The 21,823-nt window shown below is 46.6% G+C and overlaps 1 protein-coding gene across 1 annotated transcript in view; it reads left to right on the top strand.

The window, feature by feature from the left end:
* Positions 1–15,217, top strand: part of Zfyve26 (zinc finger FYVE-type containing 26) — an 82,352-nt gene extending 67,135 nt beyond the window's left edge. The window contains exons 36-42 of the mRNA XM_045153927.1: positions 2,924–3,121; positions 4,390–4,589; positions 5,804–5,945; positions 7,405–7,464; positions 8,942–9,124; positions 9,897–9,941; positions 13,031–15,217. Of these exons, the coding sequence (XP_045009862.1) occupies positions 2,924–3,121; positions 4,390–4,589; positions 5,804–5,945; positions 7,405–7,464; positions 8,942–9,124; positions 9,897–9,941; positions 13,031–13,234 (1,032 nt within the window). The 3' untranslated portion in view covers positions 13,235–15,217. The remainder of the gene's footprint in view (positions 1–2,923; positions 3,122–4,389; positions 4,590–5,803; positions 5,946–7,404; positions 7,465–8,941; positions 9,125–9,896; positions 9,942–13,030) is intronic.
* Positions 15,218–21,823: the final 6,606 nt, after the last annotated feature.

Raw genomic sequence — 21,823 nt, 5'->3', positions numbered from 1 at the left:
AAGTATGTTACTTTTTTTTTAGAGCCACCAAAGTGCATTATTTTTTCTTAGAGTCGCCAATATAAAGCAATCAGGACTCCATCTCCATTTCCCCATGACTCTTCAGCATTCCTTCTTTATTTAAACATTTGAGAAACTGGCTGACATTTGCCATATTTCATAGAGCAGTAAAGGAATTCACAGCAAGCGCTCGCATCATGCAGCCTCCCTAAATCAAAACAGCAGCCAGTGAAAGTTTGCAAAGAGACATATCTTGTAAGATGACCCCAAGAAAAAGCAACAACTCAGCATCGTGGTAATCAGACCCTCGGGGGTCAGTAAAGGGGAAATGCCTGTGTCCCCCTCCCGGGCTACTTCTGTAACTCAGCTACTAACCAAGTCTCAGGAATCATGTGGAAGTCTTGTTATTTGGATTTTTGTTGTTGTTGTTGCTTATTTTTTATTTATTTATTTGAGAGTGACAGACAGAGAAAGAGGCAGAGAGAGAGAGAGAATGGGTGCGCCAGGGTTGCCAGTCACTGCAAACAAACTCCAGATGCGTGCACGCCCTTGTGCATCTGGCTAACGTGGACCCTGGGGAATCAAACCTCAAAGCTTCACAGGCAAGTGCCTAACCGCTAAGCCATCTCTCCAGTCCTGGAATTTAATTGTTAATTTTTTCCCCTTTTTTTTCCCATTTCCTAATGAATTTGAAAAATAAAGCTGTTTCTAGCAGGCACAAGTGGAGAATGGAAATCATACAGCCCACAGTTAAGCTGCTTACCTCATTATCCTGGTAGAAGCTGACAACAGCACTGACCCTGCTTTATGCTTGTCAGAGCAAGGAAGGAAGCCTTCCTTGATCTCCTGTAATCAGCTACCCCTGAGCAGAAATATGCTGCATTTATTCTCAAGCAAGGAGGGCTGCAGAAAGAACATACTGTGGAAATGACTCCTGAGTGCCTTGCATGTGGAAGATACTCTGTTTCTCATCTTTCCCCTGTCCGTGTTAGCCACTCCCCCACATGGATCTCAGTGAGCTTCCCATAACATAACATCCTCATGCTGTTCCCGCCCTTAACAGGCCTTCTGTGAGCACCTGGGATGAAGTCCAGTTCCTCAGCATGCTACAGCCCCCTCGTGATCTGCCTCCCACACTTCTCGCATTTTCACCACAAATCCTAATGTTGCCCCATATTCCAGACTCATCAAAGCACTACCATGTAGTATGTCATTTCCACAAGTCTTTGTGAACCGTCCTATCCAGGGAGACAGATCAAACCCCAGGTACATGTGCCACTTTGTGTGTCTGGCTTTACATGAGTACTGGGGAGTTGAACCTAGGCTGTCAGACTTTGCAAGCAAGTGCTTTAAGCACTGAGCCCTCTCTTCAGCCCCTTCTTGTTTTCTTGAAAAATCCCTTCTTTTCCTTTCAGGCCCTCCCTGTTAAGCCCCTACAGAACGTACAAACAGCGTAAGTCACCTTCCCTCTGTCCCGCCTTTGCACCTGTCACTGCATTTCTCCCACTTGACTGCTACTGTTGATTTACAAGAGAGGTTCCCATCTGGACAGGGAAGCCCTAGACTCCCTTACCTGTGTGTTCAGTCATCTCACCTGGTACCATTCACATTCAAGTGGATGGATGGCTGATGAAATGGATGTTCTTAAAGTGCTCTCCTGAGGAATTCCACCTTTTTCACAGAACTGATTCCCCTGCCCCTTAAGGTCCGGCCTCTAGAGTTTAGATTAGGTTTGGGTTTCTTGATTAGGACGAGCCAGATTCGAGAAAAGAAGCCTTGTCCACTGTGGATGTTCTGTAAGCACAGGTCCTGCCCATGTCTAAGTAGCTGCATCCAGCATGCCACACCACCAGACATTTGTAGCCAGCCTTTATTCTTCACTAGTGGCTCCTTACCTAACAGCTGAATGTCAAAATGATTTGTTTTTCAAAATATTTGTATTGATTTGTAAGGGAGAGAAAGAGAGACAGAGTGGGGGTAGGGGTCCTGTGAGGGCCCCTTGCTTTATGTGGGATCTGGGAAATTAAACCCAGGGCCAGAAACCCTTGTAAATACCTTAAATTTCTGAACCATCTTCCCAGCCCTAATTTCTCTTTTCTATGACTGTGGACTAGGGTTTTATGATTCAAGGCCTCTGAACCACTAGTGGGTTTCAGAGGCTGGGAGGAAAATATAGTGTGTGCACTTTCCAGAGGAGATGGTCTGTAATGTTCATCAGTTCATGAATCCGACAAATAGTTACTGACTCAAGGACTGTGCTGGGGACCTGGAATGTGGCAGTGAAAAAAACATAGACATGTCTGTCTCACAAAACCTGGGTGGAGAGCTAATAAGTAAGACAAGTAAATGTACATTGTAGTTGATGGTGATCACAAATAATATCAGGCATTGTTATTATTTGGAATTTAATTGCTAACTTCTCTCCGCACGGCACAATAAGAAGTAGTGAGAAGTGGGCAGCTTCTGGGGCAAGCAGTAAGGAGAGAGTTAGAGGAAGGAAGGAAGAAAGGGAGGGAGGGAGGGAAGTTAGGTGCTGAGATATATCTGGTAAAAAAAAAAAAAAAAAAAAAAAAAAAGACCAAAAATTAACTGCTGGAATTAAGAGCTTAGAGCCTCCCTCGTGACCTAAGGTGCTATTTCAATGGCATTTGGGTATCAAAGCAAGGTTAGAGTGTGTTCAAAGAAAATGCTTGGAGAGAACGCAGCAGAGACTGTGTAGAGAACCGCGTCAGGGGCCTTTTCTGTGGGCGGGGGGGGGGGGAGGGAGAGAAGTGTGACTGTCCGAGACATGTGGGACACGAAGGTTGAGCAGCACTGCCCATGGAGGATGCTGATGGTGCCCAAGTGGGAGGAGTTCAAAGTGGAACCAGACTGTGCCAGACCCAGGCTCAGGCTGCTGACTTCTGGCCTTATCCTGCTGTAGGAAAGTCCTCCAGAAGTCTTCATAGAAGGCATTTTCCAGCCAAGCTATAAAAATGGGAAGCTGCACATGCTGGAAAACTTGCTAGAATCCATCGATCCAACCTTGGAGAGCTGGGGAACATACCTGATCGCTGCCTGCCAGCACCTCCAGAAGAAGAACTACTACCACATCCTGTATGAGCTGCAGCAGTTCATGAAGGTAACCGTAGCCGCGACCTGCCTTACAAGGGAACAGAGCGGCCATTGGATGCCTGGCCTTGCTATTTGACCTGAGAGCAAATCCTTCTTGCCTTCTAGCATTGGTAAACATGAGGATTTTTGTTGGACATAAGAGGCAAACTTAAGTCCTTTTTGTTGTTGTTTCTTCATTTATTTTTTATTTATTTGAGAGTGACAGACATAAAGGAAGAGGCATATAGAGAGAGAATGGATGTGCCAGGGCCTCCAGCCACTGCAAACAGACTACAGATGCACGTGCCACCTTGTGCATCTATCTGGCTTACATGGGTCCTGGGGAATCGAGCCTCAAACCAGGGTCCTTAGGCTTCATAGGCAAGTGCTTAACTGCTAAGCCATCTCTCCAGCCCCAAATTTATCCCTAATGGCATTGTAAAAAATGTCTACAGGATTCAGGAAGAGTGATGAAAAGGCTAGTGTCTTCAGGGGGAAATGCATGAAAGGAGAGGAGATAATTTTCCACTAAATGACAAAGAAATTAAATTATCTAATGCCAAGCTAAGAGTGAGGCCATTCTGAACAGAGCATGAGAAATGTCTATTTTTAGTGGTAGAATAATGTCCAGTCCTGGTGCCCAGGCAGTTCAGTACAGGATCTCCGGGACCTTGAAGTTACTAACACCAACACTAGGTCAGCTGGTGATGGGAGTAGTTGTTTTCCGAGGTAGGGCCTCACTCTAGACCAGGCTGACCTGGAATCCATATGTAGTCTGAGGGTGGCCTCAAACTCATGGCGATCCACCTACCTCTGTCTCCCAAGTGCTGGGATTAAAGGCATGTGCCACCATGGATGGCTCCAGATACCAATACTTAGTAAGGAAAAACAAAGGAGCAGAAGATAAGGATGAGACATCAGCCAAAATAGGCTGGTTCTTCTTCTTAAGGGGGAATCAGATTAGAATTCTCATCACATCCACCCTCTGACATCCCTGATCTCTCTTGGGTTTTGGAGGTAGGGTCTCATTCTAACCCAGACTCACCTGGAGTTTACTATGTAGTCTCAGTTGGGAATTAAGGCATATGTACCATGACTGGCTCTTTTTTTTTGGTTTTTCCAGGTAGGGTCTCACTGTAGCCCAGGCTGACCTGGAATTCCCTATGTAGTCTCAGGGTGGCCTTGAACTCACAGCGATCCTCCTACCTCTGCCTCTCAAGTGCTGGGATTAAAGATATGTGCCATTACGCCCGGCTTCTATTTCTTTTGACCTGAATATTTGTTTTTCTCTTCTAGGACCAAGTCCGGGCCGCCATGACCTGTATCCGTTTCTTCAGTCACAAAGCAAAGTCCTACACAGAGCTGGGAGAGAAGCTGTCATGGCTGCTTAAGGCCAAGGACCACCTGAAGATCTACCTCCAAGAAACATCTCGCAGCTCTGGAAGGAAGAAAACCACCTTTTTCCGAAAGAAAATGTCTGCAGCTGACGTGTCCAGGTATGCTCCTACTTGTTACCTGATCCTTTACATCTGAAAGGCTTGGGGAGGAGGATTAGGAAGCTGTGCTGTAGCCAAACCAAGCCCCACACTCCTTACAATGGGCAAAAAGATCCTGTCAAATCCCATCTATTCCTCTTGTCTCCCTTATAAGCATCACTCACTGGCCTCCAGAGGTGTTCGGCCAAAGGCTTTCTTCCTCTGGGCTTTTGTTCTTGCCAAATCCTCAACTTAGAAGACAGCGTCTAAAGGGAATGCTTAGCCAGGTGTGCACACCTGTAATCCCAGCTCTTGGGAAGCTGAGGCATGACTGTTGAGGTCAAGGCTATCCTGGGCAACATAGCTAAACCCTGTCCAAAAAAAAAAAAACAACCAAAAAACTAGCACTAGAGGGATGGCTTAGAGGTTAAGGCATTTGCTTGCAAAGCCAAAGGACCTCGGTTCAATTCCCCAAGACCCACATTAGCCAGACATACAAGGGGACGCACACATCTGGAGTTTGCTTGCAGAGGCTGGAGGTCCTGATATGCCCATTCTCTCTCTCTCTCTCTCTCTCTCTCTCTCTCTCTCTCTGTCAAATAAATAAATAAGTGAAAATAAAATTTAAAAAACAAAAACCTAAACATAGCCAGGCATGATGGCACATGTCTTTAATCCCAGCACTCGGGAGGCAGAGGTAGGAGGATCACCGTGATTTCAAGGCCACCCTGAGACTCCATAGTGAATTCCAGGTCAACCTGGGCTAGAATGAGACCCTACCTTGAAAAACAAAAACAAAACAACAACAACAAAAAGATAAAACCTAAACACACAAACAGATGCTCTGCCACTCCAGCTTCTCGCCCACATAGACTCAAACACTGGATGCTTTCTGTGTTTGTTTACTATTAGTTTCTGCTCTGGCCTTTGAACCAGGAGGTGGGGCTCATGCCTCCCTTCCTGGTATTGTAGCTGGCACATGGGTCCTCAGTAAATAGTACTTGATCCAATGCTGGGATCTGTAGCGCACTTTAACGATTACGTGTCTGTGCTGGACTGTAGACCTCTTGTTTCTGTCATGTCAGAGCCACTGAGGGTATTTACGATCTCTTCCGTTCATATCATTTCTTTTGCCTTTTCCATCACTATCTTCTTGTGAATCAGTTACCCAGCCCCAGACACCTCACCCCTGAGAGCCTTTATGAGACTGGACCATGCCTGCCTTGTCCCCATAGACACATGAACACACTTCAGCTGCAGATGGAAGTAACCAGGTTCTTACATCGGTGTGAAAGTGCTGGGACCTCTCAAATCACCACTTTGCCTCTGCCAACGCTGTTTGGAAATAACCACATGAAAATGGAGGTTGCCTGCAAGGTACGTGTACTGTTTCATGTCTGGCAATCTGCTCGCATCCTCTAGAACACCTGTCTCAACTGTAGTTGTCTGATTGTCTCAGCTGGCTTGTCTTGTTGGTTTGTGTGGACATACATAGTATTGTGGTATGGTGTATATGTAGTATGTATGTGTCATGTGTCTACGTGCACATGTGTGTGCAGGTGTGTGTGCCCCAAGTTGCATACATGAAGAGGCCAGGAGAGACCACTGGGGGTCTTCCTATAGTGCTCATCTATGTATTTTCCTTCTTTTTTTTTTTTTTACTAAATTCTTATATTTATTGAAAGAAGTACAGAGTCAAGGAAAGGCACTCACATGGCTAGAGATCCCACATGGAGGGCCTGGAAAAAAGCATGGAAAGAGAAAAGAAAGTTCAAGGAGCTTCTGCCATGTGGGGAGCTGGAGGGGATAAAGAACCCAGGTGGAGGGCTGGAGAGATGGCTTAGCGGTTAAGCGCTTGCCTGTGAAGCCTAAGGACCCCAGTTCGAGGCTCGGTTCCCCAGGTCCCACGTTAGCCAGATGCACAAGGGGGCGCACGCGTCTGGAGTTCGTTTGCAGAGGCTGGAAGCCCTGGCATGCCCATTCTCTCTCTCTCCCTCTATCTGTCTTTCTCTCTGTGTCTGTCACTCTCAAATAAATAAAAATTAAAAAAAAAAAGAACCCACATGGAGAGTAAGGGCTAGGGCCCAGACCAAGCCCCTCCCACAGCTGGAAGTTCCCAAGTGATCAGAGACTGTATTTTTCCATTTTTATAAAAAAAATTTTTGCCGGGTGCTGGCACACACCTTTAATCCTAGCACTAGGGAGGCAGATGGAGGAGGATATTTATTTGTTTATTTGAGAGAGGAAGGGAGGAAGAGAGAGAGGAAGAGTCAGACAGAGAGAAAGAAGGGGCATGCCAGGGCCTCCAGCCACTGCAAATGAACTCCAGACACATGTGCCACCTTGTGCATCTGGCTTATGTGGGTACTGGGTAATGAAACCTGGGTCCTTTGGCTTTGCAGACAAGCGCCTTAACCTTTAAGCTATCTCTTTAGCCCCTGTGTATTTTCTTTACAACAAGTCTCTCTCTGAACCCAGAGCTGCTGTTTTCACAATCCCCAACTACTCACTCTTTGGTCTCTGTACCCCTCAGGACTGGAGTGCCACATGTGTGGCAATCCCGACTCTCTCAGGCTCTCATGCTTGCGCAGCAAGTGCTCTTCTCCTTGGAGCCATCTTGCCAGCCACTGTCTCAGCTGTTTGATAGCTGCCTCCCCACTGGAATGTGGACAACAGATGGCGAGGGAAGGAGTCCATACTTCTGTGTCCCTAGTGCTTACTAAACTCTCAACAGATACTTGTTCAATAATTGAGTAAATAGGAGGCCTTCATTTTTGACTGAGGAGCTATTCTACTAATTATAATTGCTTTAAGCATGTTTCCCTCTCCTTTCCAGGTCATGCTGGGAGGGAAAAATGTGGAAGATGGTTTTGGAATTGCATTCCGTGTCCTGCAGGTATAATAGATTACTCAATGTTGGGCCTGGTGTTGTAGACAGTTTCACACTGCTGGGATGAACATCCAAACCAGGCACAGTTTAGGGGAGGAAGAGATTTACTTCAGCTTACAGACCCAAGGGGAAGCTCCATCACAGTGGCAGACAATGCTTACTTCCACTGATCCAAGTAGAGGGAAAAACCAACAACAACCAGCAAACACCAAAAAACACAGCAAAAATATGCCAGAGCTCAGCCTACTCTGCACACCTATGGGCTGGAATCAGATCGACCCCCAAACACACCTTTAGGCTGGATCCCAGAATCCACCCCCAGTGACACCTCCTCCAGGAAGGAGGCTGGAGACCCAAGTTACAAGCATAATAAAACACATGAGTCTGTGGGGGACATGCATTCTCACATTCAGACCACCACACATTTCCATGAGGCATTGTTTGTTAGCAAGCTCTATCCCAGGAAAAGAAGATTTACAAGTACATGTAAATATGTATTAGGATGAAGAAGGGAGTTGGCTGTCATAGAACTGGGCCACTTTACCAACAGCCAAATGACCTATTCAAAGCTATCAAGTAAGTGCCTAGAGCCACATCTAGGACAATTCCCCACAGCTGGTCCCATGCAGAAATGCCACGTGCCTTTCCAGGGAAGCATGGCTGGAGAGAGAAGCTGGGATGGCTCACCCAAAACCTGAGGCATAAAGGTTCTGCTGAACTAGAGTTAAGATGCTTATCAGGCAGTTTTCAGCAGACCCATCTATTTTTGAACACTTAAGGCAGCTCCTGAGTGCCAGTTGTCCAGGCTGGCTAACACCAGCTCCCCACATAATTTACCAGAGAAAGGTAACTCAAGAGAGAGAATGGCCTGGTTTTAGGAATCAGGTAGACCTTCTTTTAATTTTTAATGGGGGGGAATGTTTTCAAGGTAGGATCTTGCTCTAACCCAGACTGACCTGGAATTCACTATGTAGTCTCAGGCTGGCCTTGAACTCACAGCCATCCTTCTACCTTGGCCTCACGAGTGCTGTAATTAAAGGCACATGCCACCACACCTGGCAAGTAGAACATTTTTAAAAGTCCCATGGAACCAGCTACCGTGGCACAATCCAGTAATCCCAGCACTGGAAAGGTGGAAACAGGAGGATTAGGAGTTCAAAGTAAATCATAAGTACATTGTGAGTTCAAGGCCAACCTGGGCTATGTGAGACCATTACCATCCCCCACCAAAAAAGAAAGTTTCATGGAAGCAAGTGAGATGTTCCATGTCAGGTATTAAGGTGACAGCTTTTATAGACGCTTCCTAAATGTTTGCCTAGCATCCAAGAGGATCTTTCTAGCTTTTATGCTGGTCACATTCCCTGTTGGGACTGCAGTGGAGATGGCTCGCATACTGCAAGCCTAGTGGGTACCTGCTAAATGCTGCCTCCCCTCTGTGGGCGTCCCCTGCTCTCCTGCGTCCATCACTCACGTTCTGTTCTAGGACTTCCAGCTGGATGCCGCTGCAACCTACTGCAGAGCTGCCCGGCAGCTGGTGGAGAAGGGGAAGTACAGCGAGATCCGCCAACTGCTCAAATGTGTCAGCGAGTCGGGCATGGCAGCCAAAAGCGACGGGGACGCCATCCTCCTCAACTGCCTAGAAGCCTTCAAGAGAATCCCACCCCAGGTGTGCTCACAACCATACCTCTCAGGTCCTCCACCCAGGGCAGTATCACCCCATGCCACCCTCATTTCTCTGTCCTCATGATGTGCCTGAAATGCTTCAAGATCCCTTTCTCTTTCTGACCTCTCTGTAACAATGGCCTCACTCTGAACAACTCTCCCGGTAAAGAAGTCATGACTTTGACCTCGATACACAGAAAGTGGCCCTCAGGGCTGAGATATGGCTTAGCAGTTAAGGTGCTTGCCTGAGAAGCCTAAGGACCCATGTTCGGCTCTCCAGATCCCATGTAGGCCAGACACACAAAGGTGAGGCAAGCACAAGGTCACATGTGCCCGCTAGATGGCGCAAGTGTCTGGCATTCAATTTTGGTGGCTGAGGTTGTGGTGCACCAAGGAAGGCAGGGAGGGGCCCTCAGCATCCCCTTGGCTGATATGGTACACACTTGGAAATGACTGTGGCCTGACAAGGTTACACTACTCCCTGCCATTCTAGAGGTCAGAGTGAGCCAGCAGATGGTCTTTGAGGCACGTAGTCTGCACTTGGAAGGTGAGCAGAGCCACATTCATGGAGACCATGCACAGACCTCTTGGGCGATGTCCCTCCTCCACCAATTCCAAGCTGGGTGTTCTCCTTAGCTTTCCTCTGTGGCTCTTTCAGTGGGAAGTGAGTTTAGAGAGAAGTCAGGCAGGCATCCCCACCCAGCAGTCACAGCAGCTGGGCCAAGACTGGACTTGGTTCTTCTCCCTTTCACAACCTCTGTGTCTCTTCCGCACAGGAGCTGGAGGGCCTGATCCAGGCGATACACAGTGATGACAACAAGGTGAGCACAGGCATCGTGTCCGTCCTCCCCTCACCCCACACTGGTGACGCTCCTGAGTGCCCAGGGCTTTCCTCACTCCTCACGGCACCCCCTTCCCATGCAGTCTCCTATCCCAGTTTCTTTGTTATCCAGAAGTGAAACTGGCCCTGGACAGATGTTGAAAAGGGAAAGACTAGATGGCCTAAGCCTTTCTCTCCCCAGTTCCTTTTTATAAAATAGTTATTTATTTATTTATTTATTTGAAAGAGCCAGAGCCAGAGAGAGAGAGAATGGGCACACCAGGGCCTCCAGCCACTGCAGACAAACCCCAGACACATGCCCCACCTTGTGCATCTGGTTTACATGAGTCCTGGGGGATCGAACATGGTTCCTTTGGCTTGGCAGGCAAGTGCCTTAACTGCTAAGCCATCTTTCCAGCCCCCATTCCCAGTTCTTGATCTCTGAAACCACATTGAAATCTTCATGTTCTACTGAGATCTCCAGCAGAAAGTAAATAGGCATTCCCTCTTTTCCATCTTTAGGTTGGCTGTGAGGTAACCAAGGTGGGCATGGATTTCTTTATTCTGCAGGGAAAGGGGTACAGTAAGAAAGAGCCCCACCCAAGCCAGTTTCTCATTCACCCAGTGAGCCTTTTCTCTGGGGCCAAGGAACTCTTCCCTGTTTTGGAAATGGATGAACCTTTTGTTTTGTGTTGCCTCTGTGAGGCGTGCTAGCCAGGGTAAAAGTATTCCCAGCTGCCCCTGGTTGTGGCTGCCCTTGAGATCAGTCTTCCTGCCATCTGCAGGATGGCCTTCTGGCCAGGAGCGATGTGAGAAAGCCCAGCCACACTGGACCGGCCATCAGTAGAGATGCCCTGGCCACCGAGTCCCCTGTAACAAAAAACGAATGCTATGCAAATGGCTTCTCGCTCCACCACCAAACTGCTCCCCACTGCAGGATGGTTACTCACTGGGATATATTCTCAACCTAGGGATAAAGAAGAACATGTTCTGGAATCTCCTCAGTATTGTTGTGATGTCTTAATGAGGTCCTTAGAAAGAATGAGGCTCTGACATTTGGAAATGGGTAGAATCACTTTTCTAAAATAACAGACACCAAGGTCCCTTGAATCCCAAACACAGGTCCTTTTATTAAGGCTGCACTGTGTCTTCCCTCAGCTAGACAATAGCTTTGTTCCTGAGAAGACGTGTTGGACAATCTAGACAGGTGATACAAATTTTTCTAGGTTTTTTTGTTTTGTTTTGGTTTTTGTTTTTTGGAGGGTTTTTTGTTTTTTGTTTTCCTTCTCAGCAGCTATTCTAATACACTTATGATGTCAGGCTACAGGGTCTTACCCAAAAACTAGCTTGACCTTTCCGACAAAATACCATTGTCCTCTTGATAGGAATTTTGCCTGCCAACTCGTGGCAGTTCACATACGTGGGCTTAACTGGAGCTAGAGGCCTGAGCGAGGGTTCACCCCCTAGGGCATCATGTACCTACACCAGGAGCAGAACCCAGTCACTTAAGTGAGCTCCCTATAGACATTTTCTTCTTCTTTTCTTTATTTTCTTTCTTTCTTTTTTCTGAGGCAGGATCTCACTCTAACCCAGGCTGGCCTGGAATTCATTATGTAGTCTCAGGGTGGCCTTGAACTCAAGGTGATCTTCCTGCCTCTGCCTCCCGAGTGCTGGGATTAAAGACACATGCTACCGCACCTGGCCCCAAGAAGTCGCTTTGTTGTTGTTGTTGAGGTAGGGTCTCACTCTAGCTCAGACTGACCTGAATCTCACTCTAGTCCCAGGCTAGTCTGGAGCTCATGGTGACAGTCCTCTTACCTCTTCGTCCTAAGTGCTGGAATTAAAGGTGTACATCACCACACCTGGCCACACCAGACATTTCTAATGATAGATTATCTATAATCAGGCTAAGGGGAAAAACAATCTTAAGTGACTGTGACCAAAACAAAATATACATATATTCATTAAACATGGAGCAAAAGTCTCCCCCGCTACCAGGAAGAACTGTTAAGAGCAGGCAGCTGCCACTGGGAGATCTGTGGCAGCCTGTGGGACCTCAGTGCTCCGCTGCTCAGAGGGCTGGCTGGCCAGGAAGGCACTAGGGAGACCCAGGCCAAGGACAGACCAGGTTCTTGACTTATGAGACAGCATGGGCAATCCGTACCCCCAAACTGAGCTGCCTCAGATCCAGACAAAAGCAGTTAAAACAGGTCTAACTAAACCTCTAATTGTTCATCAATTTTACCCAAAAATTCTTATTAAGAATTTTTTTGGGGGGAGGGCTAAGAGATGGCTTAGCATTTAAGACACTTGCCTACAAAGCCAAAGAACCAAGGTTTGATTCCCCAGGACCCACGTAAGTCAGATAAACAAGGTGGAACATGCATCTGGAGTTTATTTGTGGTGGCCAAAGGCCCTGGTGCACCCATTCTCTCCCTCTCTCCCTCTCTCCCTCTCTCTCTCTCTCTCTCTCGTCTTTCTCAAATAAATAAATAAAAATAATAAAAGCAGGAAATAGTGGTGCCACCTTTAATCCCAGCACTTGGGAGACAGAGGTAGGAGGATCACCATGAGTTTGACGCCACCCTGAGACTATATAGTGAGTTCCAGGTCAGCCTGGGCTACAGTGAAATACCACCTCGAAAATAAAATATATAAATAAATAAATATTTTTTTTAATTTGGGGGGTGGGTTTCAAGGTAAGGTCTCACTTTAGCCCAGGGTGGCCTTGAACTCACCACAATCCACCTACCTCTGCCTCTTGAGTGTTGGGATTAAAGATGTGTGCCACCACGCCTGCCTTTTTGCCTTTTTGCCTTTTTTTTTTTTTAATATCCACTCTAAATAACATCATGTAACAGTTTAATCACCAGAGTATTTCAAGTTGCCACAAAACAATAAAAGGCAAGTGCCTAGTGATTAATTCAGTAAGAGGCGCCACCACCACCACCACCACCCGCATCCCCACCCCCCCCATCCACCCACCCACCCCCCCCCCCCCCCGCCCCCGTGCTTTCTGGTGCAGCTCTGAATTTGTTGGCGCCCTCGGCGATCATTTCCTTTCACGTGTCTCTCACATCCAATGACCAGGTCCGGGCCTACGTGACATGCTGCAAACTGCGTTCCGCCTACCTGGTTGCTGTGAAGCAAGACTTCTCCCGGGCCACGGCCCTCGTCCAGCAGGTGCAGCAGGCCGCGAAGAGCAGCGGGGACGCTGTAGTGCAAGACATCTGTGCTCAGTGGCTGCTGACGAGCCACCCCCGTGGTGGCCCTGGCTCGGGCTCCAGGAAGTGACCCTGCGCAACAGGGCCGGGAAAGCGTAGCCAGAGAACTATGGCAACAGGAGCGAGGCCCTCGGCCTCTTTCCTCCTGTAGAGTGGGACATCTCTGGTTCTGCCTGGATGGGAAAAGGCTGCATTGGGCCCTCCTTGCCTGGTTGGGCAAGAGCAGGACCTTTCACACAAGTGCCATGTGTCTGTAAAGTTGTGGAATCTGTGTGTTCGCCCAGAGATGGCCAGTTCTTTCTACCTCAGAGTAAGCGTGTGCATGCTCCCGTGCACTCATGTTTACACCCATGCATTTAGGAACACATGACTCTCCTCCCTGGGAAAAGAGGCACTTTACTTTCCACTTCTGCTGGTCCAAAAACCTTCCCTGCGTTTTGGTTCTTAACCCGGGTCATCCTGTTTGTATGCTGTTCCCTGTGCTGAGACTTCCAGCAGCCCCTCCTAACTGAAGGGGCCGAATGGAATTACAGAGCAATGCCAAGAGCATTGCTTCCTTTTCCCTCCCAGAGTTCAGAGGTAGCCTTGGGCAGGTACTGCCTGGGGCAGATGGCCATAACCACTCTCCAGGTACCTCTTCTTACAAGCACAAGGAGTGGATGTGAGTCTTTGAACGGTAGCCGAACTCAAGGTTTTCCAACGCGGGCACTTGAAAGCTCTAGCTGCAGCATGAGTTAAGAGGTTTGGGAGGCTGACCCCATCACAGGAGAGACCCCATCACAGGAATCATCCAGAGGGGAGGGCAGGGCAGGCCTCTCCCAAGCCCAGAGCTGGCTCTTGTGACTGTCTGTGCTGCCAAGTTGACGAGTGAGGGAATGTGGCTCCCTCTTTCAGAGTCTGTGAAATAAAATGGTAGCCGGGATCCGAGGAGTGAATAGGTGGGACTCTACACTTGAGTTCCAGTCCTACTTATGCGTCTTGAATTGGTTAAGAAGTCACTTCCCCATTCCTCATGCTTTCTTCAACCTCCTCAGGACCCCTGGATGGATAGGCAACACCGGGCCATTGAGGCAACAGTATACTCCCTGTCTTAATAGAGGGAACCAAGGGTTCATTTCAGAGTTGGTAGGTAAGGCAGAATGAAGGGATAATGACTATGTCGCACCCAGTTGGTGGAAAGCTGGGTGAAGCTCTGTAACATGAGTTGGTCAGTTTGCCTTTCCACCAGAGATGCGACCATGGTTTTAGAGGCGTGTCCTTCTCAGTAATGAATTTGCAAATGAGGGGCCTAAAGAAAGGCTCTGTGACCTTATGTCTTGCCAACCAGGCATCAGTCTGTTGATCTCACCTTTGATAGTGAGACAAACAGAACGGAACCTGAAGTCAGGGACAGGTGCATAGAAATGCTGTGGGTTAAGGGTAGGCGTGGTGGCGCACACCTTCAATCCCAGCACTTGGGAGGCAGAGGAGGGAGGATCGCCGTGAGTTCGAAGCTAGCCTGAGACTACCTAGTGAATTCCAGGTCAGCCTAGACTAGAGTGAGACCCTACCTCGAAAAACAAACACAAACAAAAAAGAATTGCTGTGGGTTCCCTCAAAACCACGTGTTTTCAGTAGAAAGCAGGTGTGGTAGCACTGTCGCCCTTTGAGGTTTGGTCGCAGTGGAGGAGCAAGGCTAAAGGCAAACACTAGCCCCCCCCCAGGGTGAAGTCTTACAGTAGCTTCTCCTTCCTTGAGTCATAGAAGGTACCCAGCCCCCCAGGAAACGCCATGGCCTGGTGTCTGCCTGCACCTCCACGTCTGCCCTTTTTGCACTGAGCATATGCACTTTATACAAATGAGTTGCAAATTCGGGATGTAACAACCAGATTTTTCTGACTTTCCTCTAATAGCTGAACTGTAAAACAGGTAACCATTGACCAAACTGGCAGAGACGAGGTTGAGCATCACACTGTGGTCTCCAGCAAAGTGACAGTGACACCAAAACAATTGTATTCACCGAGGAGTAAAATGTTCTACTATGAGCAAGCCACAATAAAGTGTCTGTCCTGGCTGGCCTCGTGGCTTTCTTTTGGGGGGCAGGACAGCAGGGAGATGGGCTGTAGAAACCTGTCCTGACCTTCTTGCCTTCATCCTTACTGCTTCCTGACTTCTGTGTGCTCTCTTTCTCTCTCTCACACACACACCCCATCTTTGTCCTGGTGTTCTCTGCAGAAAGGAAAGGTGACCTGGAAGGATCAGGTGGCCTTCAACTGGCCCACACTCTCTAGAATGACTTAGTGACTCGTCAGTTAGGAGTTTCTCAAGTTACCTATCTATGGATTAAAAACTTAGTGTGTGGACCTGGAGAGATGGCTTTGCCATTACAGGTACTTGCTTGCAAAGCCTGCCAACCAAGCACCCACATAAAACTGGCAGACATTTTGATTGCAGCAGCAAGAGACCCTGGCTTACAATATACATACATGTAAATAGTGTGTTGATGTAGCTTCGTAGTAAAGCACTGGCATGCTTTTAACAATTTTTAACTTTTATTTATTTGAGAGAGAGAAAGAGGCAGATACAGAGAGAATAGGCACACCATGGCCTTCCACCACTACAAACAAACTCCCGTTGCATGGGCCACCTTGTGCATCTGGATTACATGAGTCCTGGGAATCAAACCTGGGTCCTTTGGTTTTGCAGGTAAGCACCTTTACCACTAAGACATCTCTCCAGCCCTAAAACATTTTTTTTTTTTTTTTAGTTTTTAAAAACTTTAGAAAAAAATTTTAATTGTTTCTTGGGAGAAAGAGAGAATTGGCATGCCAGGGCCTCTAGCTACTACAGTCAAACTCCAGACATGTGCGCCCCCTTTTGTACATGTGCAACTTTGCATGCTTGCATCACCTTGTGAGTCTGGCTTATGTGGGACCTGGACAGTTGAACATGGGTCTTTAGGCTTCACAGGCAAGTGCCTTAACCACTCTCTCTTGCCTCGTTTTAATTTTTGTTGTTGTTGTTGTTCTATTTTTATTTATTTATCAGAGACAGAGAAGGTGGGGGAGAGAGAATGGGCACACCAGGGCCTCTAGCCAGTGCAAACAAACTCCAGACACATGTGCCACTATGTGCATCTGCCTTACATGGGACCTGGAGAATTGAACCTGGGTCCTTAGGCTTCTTAGGCAAGTGCTTTAACCACTAAGCCATCTCTCCAGCCCTCATTTTAAAATTTTTAAGAAAATTTTTTAACGAGTGTATCTCTTATCACTAGAACAACTTTTTTTTTCCTTTTGCTTCAGTTGAGATGGTGGTGATAATGCATTTACAAGTGTAAAACATAAATGTAAAGCCCCTCCCATCCCTGTCCCCCAGCCTGTCTCCTCCCAGAGGCTACCAGTCTTACCAATATGTAGTGTCCAGTTCAAAAGTTTTAATGACTAAAGTGTTCTATGTTAGAGATAATGTCATAGTGATTCAGTCAGTCTTTATTGATTGGCAGCTTAGATTGGTGCTATTTTTTTTTCTTTTCAAATTTAAATTTTTTTATTTTTATTTATTTATTTGACAGCAACAGACTGAGAAAGAGGGAGAGAGAAAGAATGGGCGCGCCAGGGCCTCCAGCCACTGCAAACGAACTCCAGATGCATGCGCCCCCTTGTGCATCTCGCTAATGTGGGTCCTGGGGAATCGAGCCTTGAACTGGGGTCCTTAGGCTTCATAGGCAAGCGCTGAACTACTAAGCCATTTCTCCAGCCCTCAAATTTTTTGTTAACAACTTCCATGATTATAAAAAAATATTCCGTGGTAATACCTTCCCTCCTCCCACTTTCCCCTTTGAAACTCCACTCTCCATCATATCCCCTCCCCATCTCAATCAGTTTTGCTTTTATTCTGATGTCATGATCTTTTCATCCTATTATGATGGTCTTGTGTAGGTAGTGTCAGGCACTGTGAGGTCATGGATATCCAGGCCATTTTGTGTCTGGGCTTGGTGCTATTTTTTTTTTAATTTTTATTTATTTATTTGAGAGTGACAGACACAGAGAGAAAGACAGGTAGAGGGAGAGAGAGAGAATGGGCACGCCAGGGCTTCCAGCCTCTGCAAACGAACTCCAGACGCGTGCGCCCCCTTGTGCATCTGGCTAACGTGGGACCTGGGGAACCGAGCCTCAAACCGGGGTCCTTCAGCTTCACAGGCAAGCGCTTAACCTCTAAGCCATCTCTCCAGCCCTTGGTGCTATTTTTTGCCATGATATCTGATCAGGGAATGTGTACCTCCTGCAAATAACCTGAGTCACCTTCAAAGAGGACATGGCAATTGACTCTCCCCCCAGCTGTGTAGAGAGCATCCGATTCTTGCTTTAATTTTTATTTTTATTTATTTATTTGACAGAGAGAGAGAATGGGCATGCCAGGGCCTCCAGCCATTGCAAACGAACTCCAGACACATGCGCCCCCTTGTGCATCTGGCTAACCTGGGTCTTGGGGAATTGAACCTGGATTCTTTGGCTTTGTAGGCAAGCACCTTAACTGCTAAACCATCCCTCCAGCCCTATTCTTGCTTTAATAGCGAGCAAACTTTATAGATCTTTGCCACTATTGGAGGAGAAAGGTGGTACCCAGAAACCTTCTTTCAAAGATACTTGTTGAGCCGGGCTTGGGTCACACCTTTAGTCCCAGCACTTGGGAGGCAGAGGTAGGATCACTATGTGTTTGAGGTGACCCTGAGATGCTAGGTCACTACCTTGAAAAACCAAAATGTACTTGTCATGTTAAAATCTGTATGTGATCCCCAGCATGACAAACAAAAAAAGCCAAACAACTACTTTTTTTCTGATAGCAGCCAAATTACAAATTTCTGAAACCAGCTGTTGAGTATTTAAGGAAAGCACAACTCAAGCTTTAAAAATGGTTTGGGGGTTGAAGGAATGGCTTAGTAGTTAAGGCACTTGCCTGTGAAGCCTAAGGATTCATGTTCGATTCCCCAGTGCCCACATAAGCCAGATGTACAAGGTGGCACATGCATCTGGAGTTTGTCTGTGATGGCTGAAGGCCCTGGCATGTGCCCATTCTTTCTCCATCAGCCTCTTCCTCTTTCTCTCTCAAATGAATAAATATGGGAAAAGAAAACTCTTTGGGGGCTGGAGAGATGGCTCTGCATTTAAGGCACTTGCCTGCAAAGCCTCAACTTCCTGGGTTTGATTCCCCAGTACCCATAAAGTCAGATGTGCAGTGTCACATGTACCTGGAGTTCATTTGTAGCAGCTGGAGGCCCTGGTGTACCCATTCTCCCTTTCTCTCTCTCTCTCCTTGCAAATAAATGAATAAAAATTAAAGGTACATAATTTTAAAGAACTGTTTGTTGCTAACCTCGGGGCATTTTTCTGCAGAATGAAATGAGCTGCAAGCATTAGCATCACTGCTATTATCTAATCCCAGAAACATGATCATACCTAATTTCTCATTTTCAAAAATTCAAAAAGAAATACAACAAATCATAATGATGAAAGTAGACCTGAAAACCACCTGATGTGGATATGACACAAAGGTATGTCCCAAGGAAGAATACTGGAACATTCGATCTAAATGTAGGACAGAGGAACGCTTTGTTTAGAAACTTGAGACACACTGAAGTTACCAGATGTCTTTGGCTACAGCAAAGTAGATCATAGGCTATTAGACTCTTAATACCCACACAACCAAATATCAACAGTCATGGCTACCCTGGTGAAAATGGACTCTTCTTAATCTTCATAGCCATTTTTGTGTTGTGTGACTTTTCTCAGGGAGACACAAACACACATCTGTTCACTCATGTGGAGCTCTGATGACAGACCAAAGAAACAATTCCACTCAAGTCTTAGTGAGTTTATTAGAATCACTTAGAGGAGCATGGTGACTGTGAGGAGGCTGCCTCACTGAAAAGCCCACCCCAAGGCTGGAGAGATGGCTTAGTAATTAAAATGTTTTCCTGCAAAGCCAGAGGACCCAGGTTCAATTCCCCAGGACTCGGGTTAGCCAGATGCACAAGGTGGCACATGCGTTTGGAGTTCGTTTGCAGTGGCTAGAGGCCCTGGCATACCCATTCTCTCCCTCCCTACCTCTCCCTTTCTCTCTGTCAAATAAATAAATAAAAATATTTTTTTAAAACAGCAAAAAAACGCCCACACCAGTATGGGTGATGATCACAAAAGCTGTTTCCCTGAGCTCCCTGCCCAACTTGCAAACTGGTCCACCAAAGACAGTCTTCTCTTCCCCAGCACTTGTTTGGTGTTTATATAATCTTGGTGAGTGGCTTTGTGACTTAACTTTCTGAACTTTCTAGTCTTAGAAGATTTGTGGGCTTCCTGAGTCTTATAAGCCTCCCAATTCCCTGAAAGGAAATGTTTCAATTCGGTGGAAATAGCTACACAATACTGTGATAATTATTGATTGGCCAGGCTTGAAATTACCTGTTCTGCAGCTGGTGCCTTTAGCATTTTAGTTGATGGGTGTTGGTGAAGTGCCTTCCTGTCCCCTGTTTTTCATACCATTACTGGTTGGAACCCTTCCTACACCGCCCTCCAAGCCCACTCTCCAGACTACCACTGTGAAAGCCCTTCCTTGGAGTCCATGTTCAGTGGCATCCGCTCTACAAATTATTTGCCTCTGGTTATATTCCCATTTCTTTTTGTTTGTTTGTTTGTTTTTATTTTTCGAGGTAGGATCTCACTCTAGCCCAGGTTGACCTGGAATTCACTATGGAGTCTCAGGGTGGCCTCGAACTCACAGTGATCCTTCTACCTCTGTCTCCCAAGTGCTGGGATTAAAGGTGTGCGCCACCACACCTGGCTTTATATTCCCATTTCTTCATGATTCTGCCATTCCCTGTGGACACTTACACATTCTAATCCCATAGCTCCAGGAATCATCTTCATTGGCTGAGTTTTAAACCAAATTTATTCCCCTTAACTCTCCTACATCACATCTATCTGCTGAAATTTGCCTACATGGCTGACCTGCACCTAAAAATCTTAGCATGTCCAAAATGGAATGCATCCTCCTCCAGTAAATATCAGTATAATTAATATTATTATGATCAGGCAAGCTTCCTGGGTTAGGAATATCTGTTCTGTTTCTTCTTGTTTCGCACATGTTTAATGGAAGGCCAAATCCTGAGCCAGGCGTGGTGGCACTCACCTTTAATCCCAGCACTCAGTAGGCAAAGGTAGGAGGAGCACCGTAAGTTCTAGGCAAGCCTGAGACTACATAACAAGTTCCAGGTCAGCCTGGGATAGAGTGAGACCCTACCTCGGAAAAAAAAAAAAATTATAGGGCTAGAGAGATGGCTTAGTGGTTAAGCACTTGCCTGTGAAGCCCAAGGACCCCGGTTCGATTCTCCAGGTTCCATGTTAGCCAGAAGCATGTCGTGGCGCATGCATCTGGAGTTCATTTGCAGTGGCTAGAGGCCCTGGTGTGCCCATTCTCTGTCCCCCTCTGTGTCATATAAATAAATAAATAAACAATAAAAACTAATATATATATGTATATATATTATATATATATATATATAATATATATATATATATATCTTCTTTAATATTTATTTGCAAGCAAGCAGAGATAGAGAGGAGGCACAGACAGAGAGAGAATGGGCACACCAGGGCCTCCAGCCTCTGCAAATGAACTACAGATTCATGAACTACTTTGTGCATCTGGCTGTACATGGGTACCAGGGAATTGAACCTAGATTATTAGGCTTTGCAGGCAAGCACCTTAACCACTTAACCATCGCTCCAGTCCGGCTGACTGTTTTGGCTAATAGGTGCCATTATAGAAAACATAGATTGAACACACTGGACAAAATTTGGATTTGGAGTTGGGCATGGTGGTTCACGCCCTTAATCCCAGCTTTCGGGAGGCAGAGGTAGGAGAATTGGTGAGAGTTCGAGGCCACCCTGAAATTACATAGGAAATTCCAGGTCAGCCTGGACCAGAGTGAAACCCTACTTCAGAAAAAGGATTTGGATGAGCACATGTGAGGGTGGACTATGTAAGATTCTCTATAGTAGAATGTTAGGACACTTAACCTCTGAAGTCATTTGACAATGACAGGACCTGGGGGTGGAGAAATATATAAGACAAGTGTCAAAATTTCACTTGGAAGATGAAGAAATTGAGAGTGATGAAAGTAGGCCAGGAAGCCAGTATGGTGACATGTACCTATAATCCCAGAAAGAGAAAAGGGAAGAGAAAGGAAGGAAAAGGCTTGGAAAGGAAGGGAAAGAAAGGGGAAGAAAAAGAAAGACCATAAAGACATCTGTGTTAGACAAAATGGCTTCAATATCCATGACCTCACAGTGCCTGACACTACCTACACAAGACCATCGTAAGAGGAGGGAAAGACCACGACATCAAAATAAAAGAGAGACTTGGGCTGGAGAGATGGCTTAGCGGTTAAGTGCTTGCCTGTGAAGCCTAAGGACCCCAGTTCGAGGCTCGGTTCCCCAGGTCCCACGTTAGCCAGATGCACAAGGGGGTGCACGCGTCTGGAGTTCGTTTGCAGAGGCTGGAAGCCCTGGCGCGCCCGATCTCTCTCTCTCCCTCTATCTGTCTTTCTCTCTGTGTCTGTCGCTCTCAAATAAATAAATAAGTAAATAAATAAAATAAATAAAAGAGAGACTTATTGAGATGG

This window comes from Jaculus jaculus, chromosome 7, assembly GCF_020740685.1.
Source record: "Jaculus jaculus isolate mJacJac1 chromosome 7, mJacJac1.mat.Y.cur, whole genome shotgun sequence".
NCBI lineage: Eukaryota > Metazoa > Chordata > Mammalia > Rodentia > Dipodidae > Jaculus > Jaculus jaculus.
This window is presented reverse-complemented; position numbering and strand designations above follow the sequence as displayed.